Source organism: Limanda limanda, chromosome 2, assembly GCF_963576545.1.
Source record: "Limanda limanda chromosome 2, fLimLim1.1, whole genome shotgun sequence".
Classification (NCBI taxonomy): Eukaryota; Metazoa; Chordata; class Actinopteri; order Pleuronectiformes; family Pleuronectidae; genus Limanda; species Limanda limanda.
The window spans coordinates 16968253-16985252 of NC_083637.1; the positions used below are offsets into that span (position 1 = coordinate 16968253).

General features: G+C 41.8%; 1 protein-coding gene across 1 annotated transcript in view; it reads right to left on the reverse strand.

The window, feature by feature from the left end:
• Positions 1-17000, reverse strand: part of grin2bb (glutamate receptor, ionotropic, N-methyl D-aspartate 2B, genome duplicate b) — a 76772-nt gene that overhangs the window by 38559 nt on the left and 21213 nt on the right. Inside the window, exons 2-3 of the mRNA XM_061091442.1 lie at positions 2530-2673; positions 202-472 (exon numbers count right to left, since the gene is read on the reverse strand). Of these exons, the coding sequence (XP_060947425.1) occupies positions 202-472; positions 2530-2673 (415 nt within the window). The remainder of the gene's footprint in view (positions 1-201; positions 473-2529; positions 2674-17000) is intronic.

Below are 17000 nucleotides of genomic sequence, written 5' to 3' on the forward strand. Positions count from 1 at the left end.
TTTTTATAACTGTTGAGCTCTTCCAGAAGCCAACCGTGAACAGAGCCCAGCATTTGACACCAATGCTCAGTCAGCCTTGTTTTTCATTTAATCGATTCATTATTTTACCAGAATCTGTGGGAAATGAGTCCTATTTTAAGATAGTGAAGAACTAGACAGCTTTGTGCAACAGAGGACTTTAGATTTTGTGTTAGGGTGTACCTGTAGGAAATACAGAGGGAACATGGTCTGCATCTCCGGCCACCAGCGAGGGGACGATCCAGGTGAAGCCGTAGCCAGTGAGGCCAACAGAATGAGCCACTTCAAAGATAGTGGAGGCCTCCTCTTTTGTGCAGTAAAGCAGAATGACAGGACTCTGCAGTTTCTTCAGCTGGTTTTGGATCTTGGAGTCGCCGTCGTCCACGGACATGTCCAACAGGAGGACCTCCTCTAGCTCCCAGCCCACAAAGCTGTTGTCGATGGTGCTGCGAACCTAGAGAGAAAAGGGAGATGTGATTTTAAAAAGTGTGGGCTGAAAGAGAAACTGGAACAAAACTGACTGAGATGTCTCCTCCTCCAGCTCCCAGATTGCAAAACTGTTCTATCTTTACATGGCTCCGGGGAGTAGGAAGCTTTGGTTGATTTTTTTTTGTAAATGTAACAAGAGCAAGATCAGGTAATCTTAAGGCTATATCCCCACACACATACTGTGAAATGTATATTGTATATTATGAAATGTATATTTCTTTGGGCACATCATTACAACATCTAATGGTTAAGCCCAAAGGGACTTTAGGGCCGCTCTCTTGAGCGCTTTCAGACATTCACTGAGGTCAGAATATTTTGCTGCATTTCTCCAGAGGGACTGTATGTGAAAACGTAAATCTCTGAGTGAGATGTTCCACACACATTTTCAGGAACTTTTATTATTGCCCCCTAGTAAAATGTCTGGGGAGCCCATGTGAATACAGGAAAATGTGAGAGGGTGTGCTGATGAAGTTTTTAACTTGCTTGGATGTGAAACTCAAAGAACACAAGCAAATCTCAGAATATGCTTTACATGTAGAAGACACAGACAAGGTTTGTCAAGTTAGAAAGACAAAGAGATTAGAGTCTGGAAAATGTCTGAAAATTGGTTTATTTTTATATTTGTGGATCCCTAAGTTTTATCTGGTATTTAGATTGATCAGATACGTTTTTGGTTTTAGGGACAGATAGTAATGCTCCTAAAGGGAACTACATGGAGTGAATGTATACTAAGAATAACAGGCAGAGAAGCATTTCAAATCTTCTATGTGTGTCTATTATTTGCTTGAGAGAGGACAGAATAGGATAGAGAGGGTTAATGATGTCTGATAATACGTTTTTTTGCTATTTAATTCACAAAGGCTTTGAGATATTTGTTTTAAATTATATTTGATATTGTTTGCCGATGTACAGTAGATATGTTTTACTATAGCACTTAGTATGAGATATACATACAACCAATTTATCAAACATGAATCGAATGTGACTTCAGTGAAAATCCCCTCGGAGGAGTGTGGACTCTCAATATCCTCCTTCACAACCTCCATTTAGATGATTAATATGATTTCCATTCTTTTACACCAAATCATTTCTAAAACTTTTGTCAAAGGAAAGACACTCAGTGCTGCAGTATTATATGGAAATATGATTAGGTTACTTTTTTTTAATTCTTTTCAGATGTCTGATGCTCAACGTAATTCAGAATCTCAAACATAAAAACGTCTGTTCTTAGCCCTGGAGATAAGGAAGGTTGAATCCTCAGAGAGTGGCTGCGTTCAGACAGACATATTCGGCCAATCTGCCTATTCCATTAAAGTAATCAGAAATTGGAACTTTCTCCCCTCTTACATCAGACTCTACCCAACCTCATCATTTCTAAAAGCTGGAAATTATGACTCGAGAACAGACCATCACTGCTTTTGTTTGGATCATTTCACCATCTGTGCATAGCTGAATAAACAGCAAAATGAATTATAAAGACGATCGAGTTACGTCACGTCTTATCAAAAGGATAAGAAAACAATGTGAGAACTACTAAGGAAGTGTCATGGCTCCTAAAATGGGTCCCTCAATGATAAAGAGATAATAATCCTAATGCGCCTTGGAGCCAGAATGAAAGTGAGTGTCTCATTTGAATCTATGGTGGAAAAAGACCATTAGCTATGTAATAATAAGTATCCTGCTGCCTATGAAGTATTTTTTTTATAAAACAAGTACACGCATCTTTGAAGATTGTAGTCCTCACAAGCTGTGTCCCAGTACAGGGGTCACATCCTTCAGAGGACACAGTCTACATGGCCAAAACCAAAGTGAAATGGTCTGATCTACAGGTGATTTCATTGATCAGCGTCAGCAGCTTGTCCCGCTCCTTAATGCTGGCTCCTAGCAACAGAGCGGCAGTTGGACGCGGGAAGAAAGTTGGAGCATTTACCTTGATGATAATGCAGAAAATCAATGCTATATAGATCTAAAGTACATATATAGTCCATGTTTGTAATATGCAGTGTTTGTTTGCTTGTTTACCTTGTTGACGAAGTCCTGGTACCCGGGGTAGTAGGTGGTGACAACGGAGAAGATGTACCAGTCGTACTCCTCCATGATGTTCAACATGACGGAGGCCTGCTGTTCGATGGACGGTCCGAACTGAAAAAACATGGACTGGTCGTCCTGGAAACGAGAGAGCCAATCAACAAATAAGGTCATGAGTCATGCAGCACAAGAGAGAAGGTAGGACAGAGATGATTGTGGAGCTGCTCCTGTGAGCCTCAGTAACAAATACAGTCTTTTCTGTGGTTCAGAGTTTTTCTGTTTCTGCATCAAAGAAGATACAACAATTAGATTGTTTTTTCATTAAACACAGTATTTTACTCAGGACTTATAACCAGACTTTAACTCCGATGCAATATCAACTTGTAGTAAATATTTAACACTGGACAAGATGACTCATTCATTATCAAGGAGCCGTGACAACGCTTTCCAAACACACTTGGTATGCTGCGGAGAGCACAACCAGTAAGATGGACACCTGGTTCTATGATATTTCATGTAAGCTTTGGACAGACGTTTCTGTCAAAACATTTTTCTTCAAGGGGAGAGAAGGAAGAGCTCCAGGAGCCCGATGACTGGTGTCATGGACTGGTCAAGGGTAAGTAAGTCACCCATGCAAAGATGCAAAGCAACTCGTGGGAACACAGAAGTCAAGATGGATTAGTCCCGATTGTGAGTGACTGTAGGCAACATGCCGGAGGGGCTGTAATGAGAACAGCTTCATGTCAGGGGTCGTCTGTTTGTCCAGAGGAGACCCGCTGACTGAGATGACTGGCAGTGTCGGGTTAAGCTTTAACACTGTTTAACTGTTTCATCATCGATACTGCTCTAGAAGCATTAAAGGAATAGTTCAACATTTGGAGAACAAAACGTGTCTCTGCGAGTTAAATACAGAGATCTGCCTGTCTACGGCCATGCTGATGACTTAACTAAAATATTCTGAGCTGATTCGGACAAAGGGAAAGAATCCAGCAATATTTTTTGTTTTTACTTTCTCTCACATTGTGAGACTTTTTGACATTTTAACCAAGTTGCCGGGATATACTAAGTCAGGGATCTGAATGAATCTGTCATTTTTAGGGATCCGACATCAATGAGTGTGTTAAATTTGGACTTGCTAGATTGAGTTCAAGAGAACAAGGCAATTGGCAGAGGAACGCTCTCTACTATTTAAGGTGCATTTTGGAGACTCAAAAACTGTGCTAATGCTACAGCGATTGCTTCATTCTGAAATTATCCAAAACCAAAAGATAATTCACTATCATATAAGACAAAGAGCATCAAATCCTCACATCTGAGAAGGTTTTAACCTGCAGAATCTGGGTATTTCAGCTTCATTATCAAATAGATGCTGGCAGTTTGTTTTTTCAAGTTGAAGACAATAATTAAAAAATTTCTAGCAAAAGAAATTAATTAAGTAAAATCTCGACCCTACAAATGTGAGAGTATCCCCACAGTTCCACGTGATGTAGTTTGTATAATTTATCATGAGCCAAGAGAAATGTACTGTATGTTAAAAAACTTGAAAGACATTTCTTTTAAAATCGATAAAATTTCATGTTCACAGTTTTCACAAAATACACGTCACTATTGTCTATGAATACGCGGAATAACACCTCCGAGGCTCACTTATTTAAAGAGGGTACAACGAATAAATAACTGCTCTGCTGCAGCATCTCTGACTGCAGCTCGAAGATGATACGATCTGTGAGCAGGCACCGTGCCAGGCCACAGCTGGTTTACTGAGCTTTAACATGTTCTGACTCCTGCTCCCTACTCAACTCACAGACGGGAGATTGATATCAATCTTCTCCTCTTCCTCTTGAAATGAAAGAAAATAAGTAACTTTACCAAATTCCTGCACTGCCTCTGAATCTGTCATCTTTCTATTTACATGCAGTGATTGGCGCTGTCACGTCACAGCAGTAAAGTTCTACTGTGGTTCGACCGGTGGAGAGTTTGCATGTTCTGCTGTGTCTGTCTCCGTATTTCTCTGGTACTGGGGCTTTATCCCAAAAATCCAAAGTCATGCAGTTTAGGCTAGTTAGAAACTCTAAGTGTGATTTAACACTCAAACGTCTGGACCAAGCTTCATATCTTTGTTGTTTTTAATACAGTTAGCTTTTGTTGACACATAGCAATTTAGGGAGACTAAAGATTTTTGTATGACATATGTACATTCAATGATCTTCACTTATGTGGGCTGCATCTACCTATACTTAACAGTTTCTCCTTTAAATGGAGAAATTTAACAAACGTTTGTTAATTTCCTTGCCACTGTAACATCAGTATGCTATTAACACCAGCATCGTCAGAGCCGCTTCTGCTATTTCTTCTTCTCCTATTGTTTGATGCTGTCTCAGCTACATGTACTTGGTCACAAACTCTGAACTATCCCCAAAAAGTGTTATCAAACTGCAAACAAACCAAAGCATGATTCAGATTGATCCAGACAAGACCACCTCCTTTGGTCAGACCAAACTTTGGTCCGTGGTCCACACCGGGATCTGAGGCTCCTCCCTTCATAGCAGTTATTTTGGATTGGATTAAACTGATAAGTCAGAAGGTTGAGAAAAAACAGGACAGGTTTGAAAGCCTCCTGGAGTGCTCGTAGGTGTGAATGTGAGTGTGAATGGTTGTTTTTCACCCTATGATATAATGGCGTGCTGTCCAAGGTTTACCCTGCGTCTCGCTTAATGTCGGCTGGGATCAGTTCCAGCTCCCTGCGAACTTCAAAGGATCAGCAGCATAGATAATGAATGGACATTTTTGTTAACTCAATTTGCTGTGTGGATAATCACACATTAACACAACATATGCATTTTAATCATGAATCTCTAGGTCACTTATATTGAACTTAATAACAAAGCTAAAAAAAAAGCGCTCTTCTGTACTTTGCTTACGTGCCCTCTAGGACAACTTACACTTGCATGCACTGCTACACTCTGCATACATTAACAATCTGAAGTGTCGTCACATACATATCTGAACTGTATCCATCCACGTGGGCAATCAGTCATACATGTTAGTCATGCAGGAGGCTGAACGCTCCTCGGGTTAGGTGCACTGCATCCTCGACACATCAAAGCCCATCTCCACCAATGCCCTTCTTTTTTACCCACAGGGGCAGAAATGATGTATTACCTACATTTCACTTTAATGAGGTTATAACAGTGCAGTGTCGAGTGATGGTGGAGAGATTGGCAGTGGTGGAGATATGAGGGAGGGTGATCTGTGTGTGTGTATGTGTGTGTGTGCAGGCTGAAACCTGACGTTCTTAACCACACTGACAGTAAATACGATGCACTCATTTCAGCTAGGTAATGAAGGTATTCCCACGCATGACTGACAGCTAATGCACTACTCGCCTCAAACCTCACACTTCCATCTAATCCATAATTGTTTGAGCATTTCAGCTTCGCCGTGCTGAGTTTGAAATGAATTGTAAAGATGAGTGCTACATGCGATTTGCCTCAACATCATTATTCCATCTATGGATCAAGTGTACACAGCATTTCCTCTATCCCTCTCCATTACCCATACTGCCATCTGTTCACCACACTTACACTTACTGTCTTAAACAGTATGCACTGAATTGTTCATACTGTCAATAACTACCATGACAGGATCAAATCTAACAATGAATTATTCTACTAATATATTTAATATATCTCTTATTTCCTGCCATATGTAAAATAAGGAAGTACCTGAGGCTTAACATTATTCTTTTTTTGGGGAAAATTTCATATCTAATATCAATTTACTGTATAAACAACATGTAAATTGTTGTGTATAGTTATAAAACCCATTTAGACTAATAAGTTTTGGCCTACAAATCTAGCCACATGAATAAAACATGGGTGAAGCTTAACCCCTGAGTCGCCGCCTGTGCCTCCTGCATGTTCATCCTCCTAACAAGCATGCGTATTAACAGACGTAGATCCATATTTTACTATTATTGATAATTATAACTCCTAATAATGTCGCCAATTGATGAAATTATCGAACATTATGGGAATTTTGGAATTTCTGATCATACATTGTACATAGGGTGAATTTATCGTACGAATGGGATCATTATCGTACGTCTTGTAACACGGTTCCTCAGTTAGTGTTAAAAACATATCAGTGACTCACACATGTTCCTTCATTACAAGGAACATGTTCACAGTAGTTTATTTTGACTCAGTCCCACAATCACCATCCTGCTGCTATAAATACACAATAAAGCTTCAAATATGTATCCATCACATCTGAAAATAGTCCCCAACATAGTCACTTTTAACTAGTTTAGCGGCATGTGCTTAAAGCTGCAGTGACCAACAGTTTGAGAACATTACTGAGCTTTCTCTGAAAATAAAAGAACATATCTATGACCTATTTTCAAGGATTTGCATCTTCAGTAGGAACAAAGGGCTTTGGGACAGATGCCAGGGTTTCAGCCTCCGCCTCACTGCAGCGGATGTGAATAGATAGATGTAGTTTGTGATGCTCTCAGCACAGAAAGTTACATATAAATATCAGCATCACAGGAACAATGTGCTGGTGAATGTGGATAAATTCAGACTGCCAACAGTCGTCATTAAGGACTATTTCTCCTGCTCATGGCGTTGAGGTCACTGAGGTCATGTGCTGGGTTTTTCATTCATTTGTTCGCGCATGGTGGTTATATCTGAGCTTTTTCCAGGATTCTTCTTAGGACCGAGCAAGTTTCACCACATTATTCCAGCAAACCAGCAAATAGATAAAATATTTCAGCATTTCTCCGGCAGAATTTTAATCTTGGCTGTGAAAAGCATTTAGACTTTTATGTATAATTGAACAGTTAACTCAATGAATGAATTATGAAAAAATCCTAATAATTTAAAATATGGACATTCTTTCTGGCCTCTGGTCAAAAGCGTCTGAGTGAGGGTCGGTGCGTGGTTGGGTTTTGGTTGGGAGGCGCTGGACCACAGTTTTTTGACAGTCTCGGCCTAGTCTGCAGAAAGTTGCTTCAACTGTTCTGCTCTACAAATTATCCTGACTAATCAAAACACTGCTGCTGCTGAATTATTTAAGTGGAATTTCTACATGCTGTGAGCACCGTAACTGAAAAATTACACTAATTGTATAATGGCTGGCAGCAGAAATCGGGAGCTAATCTCTAAACACTGGTAAATGAATCATGAGGGGTAAAAGGACAAATACATATTTTCGCATTTCCTCGAGCTTATTATAAGTCGTGCTATATTTTTGTGTAGGTTTTACAATCTCGACCACTAACGCAGTTTTCAGACTTGCACACAGACTTTCTCAAGAGTTTGACTTTCATATATGAAGAACACAGCAGGAGATTCTCTGGGTCGGAGGAAAATGTCTGGAACATACAGGCGGGGGGGTGGCACAGGTAGAGCATTCAGAAAGCCGGGCATGACATTAAATTCCACAACAGAAATCACACCTGCCTCTGCCTGTATCTTCAAAAACTCTCAAATCGAGTTCCAGGTTGACATCTTCGTTGACATCTTCTATTTGTACGGCTCTTCTTTTTCATCCTGAGATTTGTTTTTTGTTTTGTTTTTCAGTTTTGTCACGTTAGAGACGTCATCAATGCGCCCACTCGCTCGCTGCAAATTCTCTGCTGTTATTCTCACATGGGCTCACTCTGACATTTCTTCAAGCTGTCTCGGTATTCCTCTCCTTTCCTCATCCGTTCTTTCTAAATGTGCGCTCAGAGCAGTCTAATCACTTGTGAGAGGTGACCTGTCATTCAGACTGTGAGGCCACTACACTCACATCATTCCCTTCTTCATAGATAATGGCTAATCATCAACTCATTCTACTTTTCTCTTTCATATCATAATCACCCCCATTTCATTTCCAACATAATACTCGGTCTGCATTAGTGTTGCCTTTTTCTCCTTTTCTCTTTCTGTCCACCCCTCAACCCTCAGACTATCCTCTACCTACCCGTCCTCGGTTTCTACGTCATGTCCTACTTCATATCACAGAGGTGTGAGGTGTCCTTGGGGGGTTCAGTGCGTGTGTGTCATTACAGGTGCTGCCCACTCTCCTGCCTGTCATTTCACATCATACACTACTCACCCAAGAAACCTTACCTCATCTTCAAGCAGTGTTTGTGTCTCCTTTATATGAGTCGCAATCGATTGTGTGTGAGGTTGTTTTGTAATTTGTACCATCAGATTTGACAAGGGACATGTCGGTGCGAGACTGAAATTATGTGTCATGTATGAGATGTCACTCACATAAAATAAAACATCCTGTAAAAAAAATTGGTATCAAGGGGACTGATATATATAAATGTGTGAAATTTGGTGCAATCAAGATTTTGTAAAATCCAAATGTGCCTTCATAAGGGCGACTGTTGTCTCGGTGGAGGTTTGATTTCTTTTGAGTGTTTTTCTATTTTATAAAAAAAAATTCAGTTTGACATGAAAAAAAGCAAACATGTTAAAACAAAATCATCAAACCATATCTATCAGGTTGTTTGGCCAAACATGTTCGATGGGACTGTCCTTACTACTGTTAATGATCTGAACTCATTTAATTTAAAATCTTACCTACAGGATTGGTTACAGGTACCGTACAGGTTACTTACTTTTATGAATTTTCTATATTTATTTCATCAGCACTTTGAAGACCTTTTTTTATTTTCTTTATATCACCATCTCATCTTTCATCTTTCCATTGATTCTCTCCCTCTCGTCAACTGTTGCTTTACTGTTTAACCCTCGGGAATCTCTGAATATTCCAGGTGAAGCTGCACTGAATTAGCCCCAAAAAGGCCCCGTCGAGGAGCGAATCACTAGTGAGGCATCATTCAACCTTTGTGCAGATACGGCAGTAGAGACATGCTTAGTAACACAACGTCATGTCTCATTTCTGCTCCCCGAGGTACAGCGCCGCTGCCTAACATGTGAGTATAACCTACAGTGGAGACGTTGACTCCACAGTCTCTGGGAACCCACTGGGGACCCAGCGGAGGAAAGAGATACAGTGTTAGCGCACACGTCCACGTCTGTAAATACAAGACAATGTTTTCTAGTTTTTTCACAGGTCGATCCCCAGAGTGCTGACGTCTCTTCCTTATCTCTATCACATGTTTCATTATCAGCGTCTCCCAGAGGAGCATACTTGGCTGCTGCATGTTTCCAATGCATTAAGACATTGAGCTTTGCATTAAGGATGAGTTTATACGCCCAGATTGTCACGGACACCTCCTTGGGTGCGTATAGTCGTCGGCTGCATCAATGCGTGGCGCCGCCGTGCAGGAGCTGAGGGGAGTGAGCCTCGAGCACGAGGGCTGAAAGGATTTGGCAACTCATCCCCATGTCATGCCAATGAAAGCCTGTCTCCAATTAGATTTGCAGAGGAAGAGCGACATATTGGCCCACTGCTCAACAAGCCCTGGTGGGAGAGGACTGGAGGGTAGAAAAACGTAGGGAGCAGGGAGAGAGAGGGGGAGAGAGAGAGAGAGAGAGAGAGAGAGAGAGAGAGGGAGAGAGAGAGAGAGAGAGAGAGAGAGAGAGAGAGAGAGAGAGAGAGAGAGAGAGAGAGAGAGAGAGAGAGAGAGAGAGAGAGAGAGAGAGAGAGAGAGAGAGAGAGAGAGAGGCAGCCAAAGAAGAAAGAGAGAGAGGGAGAGTGGGAGCGAGGGGGTGGCTGTTAGGGCTGAGAGAGATACAGAGGAGCCTCGCTTGAGAAAACACACAAACCCTTAGAACTTGCAGAGACAGGGGCTCACAAACACACACACACACAGACATGAAAACACACAGGCGTACACACACACATACACAAGTGGCAGTGTACACATCGTTCCCTCTAACACTCAGCTTTTTCCACTTCATCACACTCGTCTTTCTCCACCTTTCATCTTCCTCCCTCTGTCTATCTCTGCTCCTCACAGTCTGCGCGCCGCCACTGCCGCTGTCACTCCTCCCCAGTCTGAGCCCAACGTGCTCCATCATCATATTTCTAATCAAACACACGCACACAGTCTGTTAATTAATCTCATATGCGGCTGCTTAATTATCAATGACCCTTTTTCCATGTCTCTTTTCCACACTTCATTTCAAAAATCCCCCAAAATATGTTCTGATTGAAATACTCTTTCTATTTTTGTCGAGGACATGATTGCAGAAGTGCTGAAATATGAGTCAGTCCCACAGCGGCCAGTGGAGCGATGAGGATGATGCCGCTCCCTTTAAAGGACGGCCTGCTGGAGAAGAGGCGGCTTTTAAGAACATAAATATGTTGAGTTAAGACAACCACAGAATAAAAAAAAGACAAGGATGACTGCACTTCAGTTGTATGTCTCTGTCAACCAGTTCCTGAGATATAACATTCACAAGGCAAAACATGTGTTTGAGAGGTCAGTGTGACAAAGTCTAATCAGGTCATCCATGAGTCAAAGAGAATTATGCCAGATGTATTAAAATTCCCTACCGGCAGTCCTGATAAACCAAATTCACAAGAATGTGAGGTCAATGTGACCTTGACCTTTGACCTTCAGGCACCAAAATTGTATCAACTCATCACTGAGTCTAAATTAATATTTGTGTAAAGGTTGGAGACATTCCCTAAAATAATTTTTGAGATATCGCCTTCATGAGACTGGGATGGACAAACAACCCGAAATGTCCAACACATAATGCCTCCGACCACTGCTGACTCAGAATCTCTCTGGATTGTTACAGCCACCAAGCAGGTTATGTTTCACTTCTCTGTTGGTTTGGTTGTCAGCAAGATAACGCAGAATAAAACTGAAGTGATTTCCACCAAACTTGGTAGAGGGACACGGCCTCGACCTGGAAGAACTCATTTCATTCTTGTGTGGATTAAAGTGGCAGATCTAGGATTTTTTCCCACACTTTCTTTCTTTATGATTTATCAGAAACTGCACAACAGATCCATTACTCTCTGACTAGACACAAACAAATATGTACTAATAGAAATCTAAAAGCAAAGGCTTTTACAGAGATGGTGATAAACAACGTGCATATCTGTGGGAAATACATTCACACATATTTTATGATTTCAAAGTTAAAGAGTCAGCACACAGCCAGAATGGGCCACAGAGTCACATACAAACAGACACAAACTAAAAAGGCTTCAAATATTGCCATATACCTCCAGAGGGGAAAGTGTGAGATATGAAACAAGTTTCAACCAGTTTATACGACAAAAATAGCTCTCTACAGTTTCTACCGAGTTCTGTGCTGAATGTGAGTGCAGGGAAAACAGGCAGAAATTATCACAGAAAGATTGTAATCTCACCACATTATATGTGGAGCCCTGCTTTTCCACTTTGCCACAGGCTAAAAATAACTGGAAGACGTTCTAAAGAGGAATCTTGTTTTTCATCATATTTTTTTACAGCGATGTACACTTATCTCCTGGAGAGTGATTTAAGACCTATACTTTAAAAGCATATAGGGAAATAATTACATGTTAATTTTCTCAGAAGTGACTGGAAGGCAGATTTCTCTCCTCCTCCTAACACCTGGTGAGTAAAGCTCACAAATCAAATCATGCAAATTATAGCCACTTATTGTGCAGTCGGCTTGACGCGACATTTCTCTCAAGAAAACTGTAACCTGGTTAAAATCTCTGCTTAACTATGCTGACTGACATCAACGTATTGAGTTATATGACTAGTATACTGCTGATACAGTCATATTCCTGTTTCCTTTTATGCTCTTCTACCAGCGAAGCACAACAACGGTGTTGGCCAATCGGTTCATTTAATTACTAAGTTGCCTTGACATGAGTGACAGTAGATGTTTAGTGCTGTCCCACAGTATGACGCTCTAACGGTTTATGGCCACGACAACAAAGTTCACTCTTCAACACAAGAAAATATTGCAATCTACTAAAACTGTCATTACATTTACTGAGAGCATACACCTGCCCGGATGAACCCTTTTCATTTAAGAAACTCAAAATGTTTTCCAACTGTGCACTTTATTGTACAATTTTATATCAACTATATAAAAATATAGGGATATCTGTTAAAGGTTAAGTGTGTGGCCTCTAGTGGTGAAGCTTATATTGCATATTTGTCCGTTCCAGGTGACTGCAGCATGATGGTGATGCACCGTGGTGATGTCCTTGGGAGCAAGAGCCAAGGTTTATGTAAATATATAATAATGTATATGGCTGATTCTACCGTAACTAAAACACAGCTACTATAACATAGATATTATAATTATATCCCATTTTTGGCAAAGAGATCCTTAGAAATTCCAAAACACTGATATTTTTATGGTAGTGGAATGTTGTCCAAAGAGAAGCAGGTTGGGTTGACTGGAGACTCTAAATTGGCCGTAGGGATGAATGGGTGTTTGTCTGTATATGTTGGCCCTGCCATTTGGCAACCTGTCTAGGGTGTGCCCTGCCCAATGTCAGCTGGATCCTGCCCCCCCACCACCCGACATGCTGGCTGGCAGAATGGATGGATGGATGGATATCAGAATGTACTGTAAGTAAATTCGCAAAGCATGTTGTACTTTGCTAATCTCTTCCACACTGGGTCATGTGGAGGTGAACCGGTTTTCTCCACAGCCAACACTCACTATGTAGTTTACTATCTTATACTCTCTCACCATTATACCTGGAAACAGCCCATTATGATGTTATTCTAGTTTATGGCAATTTTCACCCATTAAACTGTGAGCCAGTCACAATATCTAGTATGTATGTCTGACAGCTACAAGCCATTTGCTCACTCGTTGTCTCTGTGAGTCAACTTTGTCCCGATTCATCAAATATGTATGACCCTTAATAACAAAGACATTCTCGTACCACATAGAGAGAAGTAGGCACAATCACTGTCAGAGGAAATGAACCAGACAGTGTCACGTGACTTGGTTAAGTGAGGGGTGTTCGTTTTTCCTCCTGATGGAAGAGGAGGTGGCTGCCTTCAGATGTTTGTGAAATAAATGTTCCTTATATTTGAAGATTGTACAATTACTTCAAATCTTACCTTAAAACACTTGAAAAAATTTTTTTTTCATTACCCCTATTTATTTACTCCAGCTAATGAAGTGCAAATTTGCCTGGAGGCTGAAGGGACACCCCAAGTGCACGTTTGCTTCTTCACACAGATGCAAAGTGGACCAGACACACAACAAACATCTCTGGAGGGGATTTAGTCCCATGATCCCCACGGAGCTCACTCCTGTAAACCAAACCACCCATGTACAGAGAAGCATCACCAAGAATTTTAATGACTTATGATTAATCCTTTTTTTTCTCCTTCAAACGTGAGCTTTTTCTCTTACTGTAAGCCGGATATGATGAAGCAACATACAGCTTTCAACCTTCAGAATCCATTAAATCACGAGAGGCTTTCTGTGATCTTCTCTCAGAGACGCCATCATGCCGTCAGTTCTGCACCAGCTCGCTACAGACACGTAATCATCAGCTGAATGTCTAATTAGAACAAATGAATCCCTTTGTCTCACAAACACATTCACAACACAAACACACACTCATACACCCACACGCATGCATTGGCCAGCAACCCCCCCCCCCCCCTCACACACACACACAAGCACAAGAAATGATTCTCTGCCAAAAGCTTTCTCCACCCCTCCATTGCTATCGCCACAGTGTGCACCACGAGGAAGATACAATTAATTGTCTGATTCAATCTCCCACTGTTCCATCTGACGCTCCGGCACCGCTCACATCATGTCAGTCAATCCCAAAGCCTTGTCCTAACACATAGTGGCAGATATGACGACGGAGAACAACAGATGAAATCAAGTCCGCAGAGCAACTGGTGAGAAACAGACTTCAGCGAGAGCAGGGAGAAGGCGAGGGAAGGAGGAGGAGGAGGAGGAGGAGGAGGAGGGAGGTAGTCAATTTAGCATCACCTTTGGCCCCACTGTTTAATGGGGAGCTCCTTTACGAGGAGTTGATTAAGCTTGTTAGTGCAGTGGAGAATGCAGGTAATTAATCAGTGACACATGAGATTTCCACATGCTGATTGGGCCAAATCCCGCCAATTCAAACGAGCCAGAGACTCAATTAACCCTGACCCCTACCACAGAGGGAGGGGAGAAGACGGAGCAGACCAATCAGAGAAGCACACGCTAAGAGCATGTAATGTTCTTTAAGATGGAAATATTAAAACATGGTTACATTTGAATTAAGTGTTGTAAGCCTCTGCCAACTGTAGGCTGCAGTTTCAGTCTACATACCTTTTTGTTTCCAAGATAACATTTCAAGTTCAAGATACATGATAAGAGGCATAATAAAGATTATAGACTGAAGGCAGACTTGAGGTATCATGTTCAAGAGGCCGAAAACAAACCTTTGAGCACACAAACCTCACCGGTTAAGGCTCTTATATACTTCTACGTATCCGTTTCTCGGAGAGGGCTCAGCGGGAGACGAAGAGTCTTTTTGATTTTTACTTCTCCGACCACTGTACGTCGAATAAAATTCACCGCCAAACCCATAGGTGGCGCAACGGAAGACGAGCTCAGAGAAGCCTACCCCAATTATCGGAAGAAGAAGTCGACTTGTGTTTATATTTCTCTGTCAGCCTGCCTCCCACACACTGAACCATGGCAACTAACAGAACTAAATAAAGTGAAACCCAGCGGGTCAAGATGCTGATGTTATCGTTTCTTAGCGCAGCGGTTCCCCGGTCTTGTTTCCGAACTGTGTTGCTGATTCCACAGCTTGAATCTGCTTGAGGCTACACAGAGCTAGCTAGCTCCCCTCCCAGCTAGCTTCAACCTCAGCTTCCACAAACAGTCAGCAGGGACTCCCGACACTAACTACTACCCAGTGTTTGCTTCTAACCTGGCGGTATTATAGAAACAGTGTCATGATAGAAGTGGAATTAAAGTCGTGACGGCGGGGTTATGCACTGTAACCACCGCAGTTAGCATGGTTGCTAGCCCGCTAGCCTAGCCTGCTAGCGCCGTTTTGAAAGCTCGTTCTAACCGTCTGTGACCGTGCACACATGTCGTCAGTGCTCGAACGAGCCACCGTCAGCCGGACAACTCCGCTGGCTTAACACACACGTCACATTAATCGTAGAATCGTAGTTCTGTATGTGTTTATTGTGAATCAGGAAGTTACAGGTCCGGAAATGACGTCGAACAGAAATGACGTCGTACGGAAATGACGACATACGGAAATGATGTTGTTCGCGGACCAATCACAGCCAAGAGCTGTCCGCGGGCTCTCCGACTCTCTCCAACACGGAGAAGTTAGAAAAATCAGACGTGTACGAAAAGCTGTCCGAAGCACTCGGAGAGGGCGTTTCACGACGGATAGGGCGGTCTTATCTATCCGTTTTACAAAATACGCTCAAGCATAAATTGGCCTTTACTCTCAAGGCGTTCTTAAGATAACAGGTTAATGAGGCAGAAAAGGGTTTAGTGAGCTCCCAATGACTTTGGCCTTTGAGCTAGTGTCAAAATGATTTTATTGCCAAATTTTAAGAAATTCCCTCAAGTTGCTCCTGAGATATCGTTTTCAACCTGAGAGCATGATGCCTCCGGCTGCTGGTTGTAGCTGGCGTAAAGCCAAAACTGAGAGCTGCCCACAGGATTTTACGGTCACCTTAGTTTGCCTTTACATAGAGTTTATAGAGATTGCAGGTGTAGAGTATTGAGTGGTGCCGTAATTCAGTGTCAGTGATAACAAGTTAATCTCTTAATATCCTCACTCTGTAAACACAACGTTGTTGTCTGCTGCTTATTGGGGGAAAGTTCTGAGTTGAGAGCCTTCTCTCAAACTTGTTGCCATAGAAATACGGGAAAATTTCGCATTTCAAGAAACTCAAATTCTCAAAAGGCACCACTTCACTACCCGATTAACATAAATGTGAAGTTTTAAGAAATATCTGAAGTGGTTTCAAAGTTCTGCTCAGGAAGCAGATAGATTACAGATGGATGCAGGCACAGACATACTGATCAGTATATCTCCCAACATTATAAACTGGGGGACATAAAAGGAGAAAGACTTTCACATGAATCATTGAAGTACTGAATATACACCCGTCTTTCACCCTCATAAGCAGAAGCAGCAGAGGTGGCGATAACTTGACAGTCCTTCGCTCCGAAAAAAATGCAATCCTACATTTTTCCATAATGCAGCAAATTGCATGATAAGGCTCTTGTCTCTCAAACATCAAAACTCAGCCCTTGTGATGAGTAAAAGTACCAAAGTGTTTAAACACACACTACTACCACACCCAACCAGAGATAGACAAGAGTTCCACCTCAGATTAATGTTAGTCAGTGACCCAGGAGATTCTGTGACCTGCAGCGGTGCAACAAGGTAACATTAAGCCTCTCAACAATTTATTCAGCAGACATTTGCTGAATAACAAACTACAATGAAGGAGCGAACACCCTTTTCCCTCAGAGCAGAGGGATAAATGAGTCAGAGAGCAGCGAAATAAATATGTGCTGAAAGCT